At 32.3% G+C, this 14,119-nt stretch overlaps 1 protein-coding gene across 1 annotated transcript; it reads right to left on the reverse strand.

The window, feature by feature from the left end:
- Positions 1 to 175: 175 nt before the first annotated feature.
- On the reverse strand, positions 176 to 13,954 carry Girdin (girdin). The gene is made up of 11 exons (XM_965072.4): positions 13,594 to 13,954; positions 13,336 to 13,542; positions 12,644 to 13,101; positions 10,299 to 10,380; positions 9,925 to 10,230; positions 8,536 to 9,855; positions 6,447 to 6,734; positions 6,193 to 6,393; positions 1,573 to 1,887; positions 1,273 to 1,516; positions 176 to 656 (listed from the first exon to the last, which is right to left on the reverse strand). Exons 1-11 carry the CDS (start codon positions 13,648 to 13,650, stop codon positions 376 to 378), a joined length of 3,759 nt encoding a protein of 1,252 aa, XP_970165.1. The 5' UTR covers positions 13,651 to 13,954; the 3' UTR covers positions 176 to 375.
- Positions 13,955 to 14,119: the final 165 nt, after the last annotated feature.

The raw sequence follows: 14,119 nt of genomic DNA on the forward strand, positions 1-14,119 counted from the left end.
ATATATATAATATAAATATATATTTTTTTATATTTTATATAAAAATATATATTGATATATATATATACTATTTTTTAAAATATATCTTATCTTATATGTATATATATATATATATATACATATTTTGTCATATATATATATTTCATAAAATGAAAAGGGAGAATAAAACACCGACTGAAATTCACTCTTTATTTACAATAAATATAATAAATAGTTAAAATCGGCAAAGTAAAAAATATACTCTTGTGAAATCCGTTGCGAAAACGCTGAAAAATAAGCGTAACTTTTGTCGAGTTTTGAATACCTAGTAATAAATTGGTGAGTTAAACATTAAATATAAATGCGTTAAAGTGTATAATTATTGTCTTCGAATCTTCACACACACCCGTATTCGTACCAAACCGCAGTCTCTTTACAATTCTCCACGTCTTTCTTCTCCTGATTTTCCTTACTAGCTGCAGTTTCCGACTTTTGTTGGGCAGACGAACGCGGTACTTCGCCCACAACTGTTGATATCCTGTTGTAGACGAGCAAAGGCGGCTGTGCTGGGGGCGCCACCGTATTCGGCTCATCCTCCGACAGATAGACAGTTCTTCGGGAACCAACTGAACCCAAACTGAGCGAACCTTCAGGCTCACGGGCGAAATTCTCGTCACCTTTTGAAAAAAATTTAAGAAATTAATTTGCGGAAAAATTGACATTATTTACAAATACTTCTTCCCGTTTTTAACGAAAAAATCACCAAATTTGGTCGAAAATCGCCAAAAATTTACCTTAATTATTAATTAAGTTAATTAATACCTAAACTGTAGAAGATAGAGATATGGTCTCGCGGACTTTTTTGTAGCAAATTTAATTCTCTACAACTTTCATCCTACGATTTTTCCTATATCTGTAACCGTATTCCCAGCGTTTTGAAAAATATGGGGCAAGTGCAAATTGGTAAAAGTTTGAAATTTTTTAAAACACAGTTTACGAAAATTTTTTTGCATTATGTTTATGTTTTACTGTAGAGAATTTAATACTCTATCTGCCTGTTTTTTTGGTTCGCTTTGTGTTAACCGTTTTAATAATACAACCATTTTTTCAATTTCTTTGACAGTAATGGAAAATTGCGCCCTCTGGCGGCAGTAATGGAACTACTGAAGACGGAACCGTTTTATTTGTACGCCGCTTCGTATCCTAGCCTTTAGACATCCGTATTGTGGAAAGTTTGGTGTAATTTTTTTTTTTTCAAAAAATGATTAAGAGGAAAAACAAAAGTTTCCTGACCTGCTATGCTGTTTCTATGAAGGGTGGCTTCGCGATGCGACCTGCGCAAAGCGACCTCATCTCTGGGCCGATGTCCGTGTAAACTACCTCCAGTTGATCTTTTAAATGTTGGTTCACTTTTGGTGTTTGTTTCTTCGTTACTATTATCTGAATCATTTCCTGCTGATTCTCCCGAACCTCCTCCACCTAAAGTGAACTGGCTTTGAGTGAGACGGGAAACGTCCTCATGCCACGATCGACGATTCTAAACCAATTGAAAAAAATGTACATTTTTTCACTAGGTGTAAAAGTGGCACTTACTCTGCTTGGAACTTTATTAATGATATCTGAACCGGCTTTTCGGACTTTTCGCACCAAAGTTGCCCCAAAACCTTTCTTTTTGCACGAGGCGTTGTCCAGTTTACGATAATGTTCCATTATTTTTTCTTCGAGTTTTTCTTTTTGTCTACAGAGATTATTGACTTTGTCTGTGTAGAGTTTTTCTTCAAGGTGGAAGTGTTGTTTATCTTCGAGCGAATGAGTGAGTAATGAATGATATTGGGTAAGGAGTTGGGACACGTGATCCATTAAAGCACGTCTGTCGGAATCTAACGAGTGGTTCATCTCGAAAAGCATCTAAAAAAAATGTAAATTTAATGTTTTTTCGAGCTAAAATCAATTTTTTTAGTCAAAAATATATTCTGAACCCCATTTAGCCCCCTTGTGGGTAATTAGCTACATGGGATTGAAATTTCACGCAATTACGTAAGTATGCAAAATTTCAATTCATTCGGACGACAGGAACCTTTCAAATTTGGGCTCGGAAAATATGAAACAGACACACAGACAACAAAGCAAGTTAAATAAAAATTATTTTAAACCACGAAAAACAGAAATAGTGTAGCATTTAGCCCGATTTTATTGGTGTAAAATCTCGCAAATAATTTTTTTTTTCGAGCTAAAATCAATTTTTTTAGTCGAAAATACATTCTGAACCCCATTTAGCCCCCTTGTGGATAATTAGCTACATGGGATTGAAATTTCACGCAATTACGTAAGTATGCAAAATTTCAATTCATTCAAACAACAGGAACCCTCAAATTTGGGCTCGGAAAATATGAAACAGACAGACAGACAACAAAGCAAGTTAAATAAAATCAATTCAAAATTATTTTAAACCAAGAAAAACAGAATAGTGTAGCATTTAGTCCGACTTTATTGGTGTAAAATCTCACAAAAAATTTTTTTTTCAAGCTAAAATCAATTTTTTTTTGTCAAAAATATATTTTCAGCCCCATTTAGCCCCTTGTGGGTAATTAGCTACATGGGATTGAAATTTCACGTAATTACGTAAGTATGCAAAATTTCAATTCATTCAGACAACAGGAACCCTCAAATTTGGGCTCGGAAAATATGAAACAGACAGACAGACAACAAAGCAAGTTAAATAAAAATTATTTTAAACCAAGAAAAACAGAAATAGTGTAGCATTTAGTCCGACTTTATTGGTGTAAAATCTGGCAAATAATTTTTTTTCGAGCTAAAATCATTTTTTTTGTCAAAAATATATTTTTAGTCCCATTTAGCCCCCTTGTGGGTAATTAGCTACATGGGATTGAAATTTCACGCAATTACGTAAGTATGCAAAATTTCAATTCATTCAGACAACAGGAACCCTCAAATTTGGGCTCGGAAAATATGAAACAGACAGACAGACAACAAAGCAAGTTAAATAAAAATTATTTTAAACCAAGAAAAACAGAAATAGTGTAGCATTTAGTCCGACTTTATTGGTGTAAAATCTGGCAAATAATTTTTTTTCGAGCTAAAATCATTTTTTTTGTCAAAAATATATTTTTAGTCCCATTTAGCCCCCTTGTGGGTAATTAGCTACATGGGATTGAAATTTCACGCAATTACGTAAGTATGCAAAATTTCAATTCATTCAAACAACAGGAACCCTCAAATTTGGGCTCGGAAAATATGAAACAGACAGACAGACAACAAAGCAAGTTAAATAAAAATTATTTTAAACCAAGAAAAACAGAAATAGTGTAGCATTTAGTCCGACTTTATTGGTGTAAAATCTCGCAAATATTTTTTTTTCAAGCTAAAATAAATTTTTTTTGTCAAAAATATATTTTCAGACCCATTTAGCACACTTGTGGGTAATTAGCTACATGGGATTGAAATTTCACGCAATTACGTAAGTATGCAAAATTTCAATTCATTCGGACGACAGGAACCTTTCAAATTTGGGCTCGGAAAATATGAAACAGACAGACGGACAACAAAGCAAGTTAAATAAAAATTATTTTAAACCACGAAAAACAGAAATAGTTTAGCATTTAATCCGACTTTATTGGTGTAAAATCTCGCAAATAATTTTTTTTTCGAGGTAAAATCAATTTTTTTTGTCAAAAATATATTTTCAGCCCCATTTAGCCCCCTTGTGGGTAATTAACTACATGGGATTGAAATTTCACGCAATTACGTAAGTATGCAAAATCTCAATTCATTCAGACAACAGGAACCCACAAATTTGGGCTCGGAAAATATGAAACAGACAGACGGACAACAAAGCAAGTTAAATAAAAAATATTTTAAACCAAGAAAAACAGAAATAGTGGAGCATTTAGTTCGACTTTATTGGTGTGAAATCTGGCAAATAATTTTTTTTCGAGCTAAAATCATTTTTTTTTGTCAAAAATATATTTTCAGTCCCATTTAGCCCCCTTGTGGGTAATTAGCTACATGGGATTGAAATTTCACGCAATTACGTAAGTATGCAAAATTTCAATTCATTCGGACGACAGGAACCTTTCAAATTTGGGCTCGGAAAATATGAAACAGACAGACAGACAACAAAGCAAGTTAAATAAAAATTATTTTAAACCAAGAAAAACAGAAATAGTGTAGCATTTAGTCCGACTTTATTGGTGTAAAATCTCACAAATAATTTTTTTTTCGAGGTAAAATCAATTTTTTTTGTCAAAAATATATTTTCAGCCCCATTTAGTCCCCTTGTGGGTAATTAGCTACATGGGATTGAAATTTCACGCAATTACGTAAGTATGCAAAATTTCAATTCATTCGGACGACAGAAACCCTCAAATTTGGGCTCGGAAAATATGAAACAGACAGACGGACAACAAAGCAAGTTAAATAAAAATTATTTTAAACCACGAAAAACAGAAATAGTTTAGCATTTAATCCGACTTTATTGGTGTAAAATCTCGCAAATAATTTTTTTTTCGAGGTAAAATCAATTTTTTTTGTCAAAAATATATTTTCAGCCCCATTTAGCCCCCTTGTGGGTAATTAGCTACATGGGATTGAAATTTCACGCAATTACGTAAGTATGCAAAATTTCAATTCATTCAGACAACAGGAACCCACAAATTTGGGCTCGGAAAATATGAAACAGACAGACGGACAACAAAGCAAGTTAAATAAAAAATATTTTAAACCAAGAAAAACAGAAATAGTGGAGCATTTAGTTCGACTTTATTGGTGTGAAATCTGGCAAATAATTTTTTTTCGAGCTAAAATCATTTTTTTTTGTCAAAAATATATTTTCAGTCCCATTTAGCCCCCTTGTGGGTAATTAGCTACATGGGATTGAAATTTCACGCAATTACGTAAGTATGCAAAATTTCAATTCATTCGGACGACAGGAACCTTTCAAATTTGGGCTCAGAAAATATGAAACAGAGAGACAGACAACAAAGCAAGTTAAATAAAATCTATTCAAAATTATTTTAAACTAAGAAAAACAGAAATAGTGTAGCATTTAGTCCGACTTTATTGGTGTAAAATCTCGCAAATAATTTTTTTTTCAAGCTAAAATCAATTTTTTTTTTGTCAAAAATATATTTTCAGCCCCATTTAGTCCCCTTGTGGGTAATTAGCTACATGGGATTGAAATTTCACGCAATTACGTAAGTATGCAAAATTTCAATTCATTCGGACGACAGAAACCCTCAAATTTGGGCTCGGAAAATATGAAACAGACAGACAGACAACAAAGCAAGTTAAATAAAAATTATTTTAAACCAAGAAAAACAGAAATAGTGTAGCATTTAGTCCGACTTTATTGGTGTAAAATCTCGCAAATAATTTTTTTTTCGAGGTAAAATCAATTTTTTTTGTCAAAAATATATTTTCAGACCCATTTAGCCCCCTTGTGGGTAATTAGCTACATGGGATTGCATTTTCACGCAATTACGTAAGTATGCAAAATTTCAGTTCATTCAGAAAATAGGAACCCTCAAATTTGGGCTCGGAAAATATGAAACAGACAGACGGACAACAAAGCAAGTTAAATAAAAAATATTTTAAACCAAGAAAAACAGAAATAGTGGAGCATTTAGTTCGACTTTATTGGTGTGAAATCTGGCAAATAATTTTTTTTCGAGCTAAAATCATTTTTTTTTGTCAAAAATATATTTTCAGTCCCATTTAGCCCCCTTGTGGGTAATTAGCACATGGGATTGAAATTTCACGCAATTACGTAAGTATGCAAAATTTCAATTCATTCAGACAACAGGAACCCTCAAATTTGGGCTCGAAAAATATGAAACAGACAGACAGACAACAAAGCAAGTTAAATAAAATCTATTCAAAATTATTTTAAACTAAGAAAAACAGAAATAGTGTAGCATTTGGTGCGACTTTATTGGTGTAAAATCTCGCAAATATTTTATTTCGAGATAAAATCAATTTTTTTTGTCAAAAATATATTTTCAGTCCCATTTAGTCTCCTTATGGGTAATTAGCTACATGGAATTACATTTTCACATAATTACGTAAGTATGCAAAATTTCAATTCATTCAGACAACAAGAACCCTCAAATTTGGGCTCGAAAAATATGAAACAGACAGACAGACAACAAAGCAAGTTAAATTAAAATTATTTTATTTTACCAAAAAAAAACTTACATCACATTTCTGCTGCAACTTGGCATTTTCCAACTGCAAACCAGCGACAAGATCAGACGTCGAATTCAATTCTCCTTGCATTTCAGTTTGTCCCAATCGTAACGTTCTAGATTCAGTCCTGACATTTTTCAACTCCTCTTGAACATTCCTATACTCAACTTTTAACCGTTCACTTGCCGTAAACAAATTACGAAAATCGTCCTAAAAATACAAAATAAAACACCAAACACTCACCTTACACACTTTTTTTAAACCTTTAATTTCGAATGCTCCGCTCGTAAAACTCCCAAAGTCTTTGCCCCATTTTTCAGCGACTCTTTTTCAGCTTCAAGACCCGAAATTCGCTCTTTTTGGCCCGAATTTGCCTCTTTTAAAGTACGAACTTCGGATCTTAGATCACGATTGAGTTTTTTCAGGAGTTCTTGTTCGGCTTTTAATTGCTCGTATTCAGTGGTTAATTGCTCGTGCAACGAACGGAGCGTTATTTGATCAAGGAGTAACGTGTCATGTTGGGTGTTTTGTATTTTTTGCTGTTTGGACAGCTGAAAAAATAAGTATGTAACTCGGCGCAGCTTGGTTAAGTCTATGGTGGACTATGGGTTAGGAGGCGAAACGAAGGCAAAACCGTACCCTGGTTTCAATTTCAATTGAACCAATTCATTAATACAATTAAAATGATGAGAAAAACTTTTAAATAATTAAAAAAAAAGATTACAAATACACATAAATCACAACTGAATTGAAAAAAAATATATAAGTAATTATCACCTTGCGTTTCACCTTATATTTTTGCAAACGCTGCGAATACGGTTGAAGATACAAAAAAATAGTAAGGAACAAAGTTGTAGAGAATTAAATTTGCTACAAAAAAGTCCGCGACACCACATTTCTATCTTCAACGGTTTAGGTATAAATTAACTTTGCAATACTTGACCACCGGCAAAATGACGCAAATCTGACGTTTGAGCGCCTTTGGGGCCTAAATGGTTGAAGATAGCTAAACGGTCTCGCGGACTTTTTTATAGTAAATTTAATTCTCTACAACTCTCTTCCCCACGTTTTTCTTGTATCTTTAACCGTATTCGCAGCGTTTTGAAAAATATGAGGCACAGTACGAATTTGTAAAAATTTGATTTTTTTCAAAAACAGTATAAAATTTTTGCATTATTTTTATTTTTCTTTAAATTAATTTAAATTTCTTTAAATGTTCTCGTTATGGCAAACATTATGCTCGTTAAAAAAAATAATAAAAAAAATAAAAAATTAAATGAATATAAAAAATAAAAAATTAATAAAAAAATAAAAAAAAATAAAAATATTTAAAAAATATATATTTTTTATTTTTTATATATTTTTAATTTTTTTATTATTTTTTTTTTCATTTTTTATTTTTTTTATTTTTTTTCCACGCCAAGAAAATCCAACAAGAAGTATAAAATGTTCGTAACTTTTTAGAAATAATTTTTTATGAATCCAGCAACTTCGAGCAGATAAATTTTTATATATCGACTGAAATTCTCAATTAAAGCTAAAATTCAGGGTTATTCTTTTATTGGCTACATTAGAATCTCTTTAAAATTCATAGCTAGACCTTTAAAATTGTATACGCGACACGTTATGAAAAGCCTATCATTTTTCGCCGCGCTCACTCGTTATGGCAAACATTATGCTCGTTAAACAAAATCGGTCTTAACTTTTTCGATGTTTTATGAATCTAGCAACTTCTACCAGCTAAGTTTTTATATATCAACTAAAATTGTCAACTGAAGCTAAAATACAGAGTTATTCTTTTATTGGCTACGTTAGAATCTTTTTAACTAACTATTTTATATGCAACACGTTATAAAAAACCTATCATTGTTCCCGTTATGACAAACATTATGCTCGTTAAACAAAATGTTCGTAAAAAAATTAAAAATAAAAAAATATATAAAAAAATAAAAAATAAAAAAAAAATAAAAAAAAAAAATATTAAAAGAATATATTTTTTTTATTTTATTATTTTTCTTTATTTTTTATTTTTTTGTTTTTTTTATTTCTTTATTTTTTATTTTTTTTTGTTTTTTTATTTTTATAATTTTTTTGTAGTAAATTTAATTCTCTACAACTCTCTTCCCCACGTTTTTCTTGTACCTTTAACCGTATTCGCAGCGTTTTGAAAAATATGAGGCACAGTACGAATTTGTAAAAATTTGATTTTTTTCAAAAACAGTATATAATTTTTGCATTATTTTTTTTTTTAAATTAAATACTCGCCCTCTGGCGACATTACCGAACTACCAAAAACAGGTACGTTTTTTTTCCCGCATCCTAACCCATAATACACCCTATTCACGCCCAAACCTCGTCCTTTTCCGCCACCAATTGACTATTAGCCAACTGTAAGGCCGTTTGTTGCGTTTGTAGCGAATGCACTTGCGATTTTAACGTCGCAATATCGACCTGCAATTTCGCATTTTCCGCTTGAAGAGCTTCATTGAAATTTTGAAAATTCAAAATTTCAATTTTCAATTTCTCGCATTCAGCCACAACATTCTCGTCCTGTTTATTCCCCAAATTTTGCTCCTTCTGACAATTTTCAGAACACAGCAATTTTTTTATCTTCGCATTATTCAACATATGCCCCACAATCGTATCAACATCACTGTCAAGAATCTCCAAACTGAGCGAAATTTTCTCAAGATTATTTTTACATTTCTCGTTATTTAGCTTCTCGGTGATCAAATCTCTCTGTAACGTGGAAATAGTTTCCTGGAAAACGGACGTTTGTGACGACAATTCTTGCGCTTTCTGTTCGAATTCCTGCAATTTTTCCAATTGCGATCGCAAGTTTTCAATCTCTTTTGTTAGTTTTTGCACATCTTTTTCCTGTTTTTTCGATTGAACCAGGGCTTCGTCCAGTTTCACGTCTTTGGTTTCTAGCAACTCTTTGAACTTGATGACGTCTTTTTGCACGTTTGAGTTTTCTTTCTCCAGGGCGATTATTTTGTCTTTTTGTTCGTTTGACAGTTGCTCCAGTTGCGCCAATTGTTGCACCTGCGTTTGCGCCGCTTGCAACTGATCCGATATTTGCCCTAGGGATTTTTCCGCATTGTCTGCCCTTTTCTTGATCGTATCACACAACACTTGAACCCTTTGTTTCTCCTTAGTTAACGATTCGATATTTTTTTCGAGTTCTGAGACCTTGCCACGCTCACTTTGCAAATCTTGGACGTGTCGCTCAGACAGGACTTTAATCGTATCTATATTGTCTTGTAATTTGCGATTTTCTTGCATGGCGTTTTTGAACAGATTTTCAAGTTCTTCGTTTTGTTGCGTTAATCGGTCGCAGTTTTCTTGCAATTGGTCACATTTTAGAATCAGTTTCTTTTTTTCTTTTTCCAAGTCGAGAAGTTTATTGGCGTTTTCGTGAAAACTTCGCTCTTTGAGCGAATCAATCGTTGATAATAATTTTTTATTTTCGAGTTCGAGTTTCAAGGCACGTGCTTGAGCGTTATTTGTGAGTTGTTCCGATAAACTATTATCGCCTGAATTTGTCTCATCGTGTTCTGAGTCAACAGCGTTTAAAGTACTAGTTTCTTGCAAGGCGGCTTTTGTTACTTGTTGTAATTGGAGGTTTTCGTCGATGAGTTCTTGGATTTTTTCTTTGGCAGCGTCTCGTTCCTTAAAAAAATTAAAATAAAAATAATTAAAAAAATTCTTAATTTTTTTGGGCCACAGCTTCATACTTACGAGTAAAACTTCGTTAAAATTTTGTTTACTGGCCAAAAGCTCGGCCTCGAGTTCGAGCACATGTTCGGCCCTTTGCCTCGCTCTGGCAAGTTGTGTCTCCAACATTTCGCGAGTTTCCAAAAGAACTCGGTTATCTTCGCGTAATTCGTCGACTCGAACTTTGTAAAATTCGGCATCAGCTAGTCGTTCACGGTAACGTTGTATTTCAGATTCTAGACGATCAGCGCGTTCGACACGTTCACGCATCGCGTCCATTTCATCTTGGTAGACTTTGGCGCGACGCGCCTCCACCATCAAGTCACTATTCTATTAAAAAAAAAAAACAAAAAAAAACAAGCTTTATTAAAGTAATTAAAGAAATAAATTAACTATACCTCGGTTTTTAATTTCGAAACTAGGGCATTGGCATGTTCCAATTCCTCGCGACATTCTGCCAACAACTCGGTTTTTTCCTCCCTAAAACAGTGAATTAAGTGGTGATTAAGTTTTTTTTCCTAATCCTGTTATCAAATGTCCGATTACGACGGAATTAGGAAAAAAAAAATATATGTAATACGTTATGAAAAGCCTATCATTGTTCGCCGCGCTCACTCGTTATGGCAAACATTATGCTCGTTAAACAACATGTTCGTAAAAAAAAAAAATAAAAAAAATAAAAAAATTAAAAAATCAATAAAAAAATCAGTAAAACGAATAAAATAAATAAAAAAAAATACAAAATAAAAAAAATAAAAAATTAATAAAAAAATATTTAAAAAATTTTTTATTTTTTTATTTTCTTATTTTTTTATTTTTTATTTTTTTCCACGCCAAGAAAATCCAACAAGAAGTATAAAATGTTCGTAACTTTTTAGAAGTAATGTTTTATGAATTCAGCAACTTCGAGCAGATAAATTTTTATATATCGACTTAAATTCTCAATTAAATCTAAAATTCAGGGTTATTCTGTTATTGGCTACATTAGAATCTCTTTAAAATTCATAGCTAGAGCTTTAAAATTGCATACGCAACACGTTATGAAAAGCCTATCATTTTTCGCCGCGCTCACTCGTTATGGCAAACATTATGCTCGTTAAACAAAATCGGTCTTAACTTTTTCGATGTTTTATGAATCTAGCAACTTCTACCAGCTAAGTTTTTATATATCGACTAAAATTGTCAACTGAAGCTAAAATACAGGGTTATTCTTTTATTGGCTACGTTAGAATCTTTTTAAATAACTATTTTATATGCAACACGTTATGAAAAACCTATCATTGTTCCCGTTATGGAAAACATTATGCTCGTTAAACAAAATGTTCGTAAAAAAAATAAAAAATAAAATAAAAAAAAAATAAAAAAAATTAAAATATTAAAAGAATATTTTTTTTTATTTTTTTTTATTTTTTTAATTTTTTTGTTTTTTTATATTTTTTGTTTTTTTATTTTTTTTCCAAGCCAAGAAAATCCAACAAAAAGTATAAAATGTTCGTAACTTTTTAGAAGTAATGTTTTATGAATCCAGCAACTTCGAGCAGATAAATTTTTATATATCGACTTAAATTCTCAATTAAAGCTAACTCGTTATAGCAAATAACACTCGTTATGGCAAACATTATGCTCGTTAAACAAAATCGGTCTTGACTTTATAGGTGTAATGTCTTATGAATTAAACAACTTATCTTATATTTAGGTACTTATGTGTCGTAATTTTTGACATATGTAAATTTTTTGTCTGCAGAGATTTATTTAAAATATCAAAGCCTTTGAACCTTTTATGTTAAGTGAATAATTTTTTTTGCATTCGATAACCGAAAGTTTGAAAAGTATTCTACAATTTTCAAAATAGTCAACTGTCAAAATTAAGGCTAGCATAATTTTTTTTCAAAATGGTTATCAAAAAACGGATATAACTCAGTTTTTCTAATGGAATGACCATATTTTCTTAACGCAATTGAAAGAACATCGACGTTTAAGTGACTTTTATCAACACGTCCTATACTTATCTCTTCCAGTTTTTGAAAAAAACACAAAAAACGGATTTTATTTTTTAATCCTCATCGTTAATCAAGTAGGCCTTGCGAATTTTAAACTTCTTGAATGAAAATTGGGGACAAATCGAACATTTCTTTTAATTGAAAACATGACTTTATCCTATTTTTCGAAAGTTTACTAGATTAAAAATGAAAATAATAAGCTAAAATAAGTTTTTTTGATTTTTTTCAAAAACTGTATAGTGCGTTCAAAAAGTCTTTAGATTAACTCTTGCTGTGAAATTTTGAACGTATGTTGATTTCTTACGATAACTATATACGAAAATACTGGCGTTCCAAAGCAAGAGTTGATCTAAAGATGTTCTCTTGTTTGCCATTGAAAAACAGGGTCATTTCATTTGAAAAAACTGTGTTATGATCATTTTTGACCACCATTTTCAAAAAATCATAGGGGTTGACAAACGTGAAGATTTTTTAAGACCCTCCGAATTTTTTTTACTTATTGTAAAGGGTTTATTTTGGAAAAACCCCTACATAAAAAATGACATACGTCTTGGATAAATTTTACTTAGCATTAAAATTACGATTTAAAATTTCAAAGTTGGCGTCCCGGAAGTTCAGCCACTTTGAAAATAATTTACTTGAACTGAAAATGGTCATTTAGATCGTATATTTTTTTCGCTGCGCTCACTCGTTTTGGCAAACATTTCGCTCGTTAAACAAAACCGTAAATAACCATTACTTACAACTCCTGCCGCTGTTTCCTTAATCTGGCCTTCCAATCGGCCAATTCCACAGCCAAATGATTCGATTCTACAACTTCAACAGCTGAACTACTTGGGCCATTAAGTGGTATTTCTTGGCCCAGATCTGACATCCATTGACTCAATAATTTGTCTCTTTCACTCGTTAGAGTACGAATATGATTGTATAATTTTTGGGACGAATGTTCCGAATGATCCAAAGTGAGAACAATTGTTTGGTCATCAGTGACCTGCTTGATACACTCGACAATATCATGCTGTGTATCGACTGGAAGTTCTTTGATTTTTAAAATAAAGTGTTCCTTTGTTGGCCCTTGAACAGCACAGCCAAGCAACAAAAGAACGAGGAGTTTTAACTGTTCTAAGGAAGTTTCAGATGCAGGGGAACGTCCTAAGGCCACACAGTCGGGCAAGGAGACCACAATTTGCCCCAACTCTTCCTAAAATTTAATTTTATTCCTATACAAACGTACATAAGAATACAAAAAATACAAACACAGTATAAATTTTTTAGGCTAGTAATTCCACAAAAAAACTTATTCAAAAAATAATCTACAGGGTGATTCAAAAGTGCGGACCAACTTTCGACTATGAAGTCGGATTTTTCCCAAACAACTCGATTTTTACTATTTAACTACTTTTTTTATAAAAAATTGTCCAGTTAGAAATATTACCTCATAGATGTTCTTGATGTTGCGCACGATGCTGTTGAATATCTTAATCCTGGCAAAGGTGATATTGACGCCCTGGAAGTTGGAGAGCGAAGGCACTGGCTGTGGGGGCTCAGGGTCGATTTGTAAGAGCACTTCTGTGATGGGACTGCCATCAAAAAAAGTATCGTAAACTTGCAGCGTTTCCGGTTTCCGCACACAAGTTGCAAGCTGAAAATACATTTTTTCGTGCTGTCTCGTCTAGTTAACGTTCCTTCTTACCCAGGTAACTAGGGGACCCCCCAGGAACTCCTCAATAGCCGTAGCAGACGCTGCCATTTTACTCAAAGAGTTGCATTCTGTTCTAAACAATGACAAGCAAGCGGAATTCCGTTTTTTCTGTATAAGTTGAGGCAACCTCACGTGTTTTATGTCATTTCTCACACTTGTAGGGGAATAATTGTGGTTTGAGACAATGGGCGATTGCACATTTTCAGGTATAAACACTTGAGAAGATGGTGTTCAATGCCATTGGCTTTTTTGCAAAGAATCGATTGTTTTTTATCACAACGGTGTTAGAAGTTTTTCACTCTCATTTCGTAAAAAACTCATTAATTATCGTAAAATAACTAACCGTAAAAAAATAATTAAAAAGTAAACACGGCTTATCGACTGTCAAACTTGTCAAATGTCGGCCACAATTTTACAGAAACCTGTAATCATGTTTACTAACAAAAAAGAATTAATTTTAGTTCGTGTCTAAAATCAGCAGTTTTGGAGTGTTTTAGTTACATTATTAATTAATTAA

The sequence above is a fragment of the Tribolium castaneum genome, chromosome 7 (assembly GCF_031307605.1).
Source record: "Tribolium castaneum strain GA2 chromosome 7, icTriCast1.1, whole genome shotgun sequence".
Classification (NCBI taxonomy): domain Eukaryota; kingdom Metazoa; phylum Arthropoda; class Insecta; order Coleoptera; family Tenebrionidae; genus Tribolium; species Tribolium castaneum.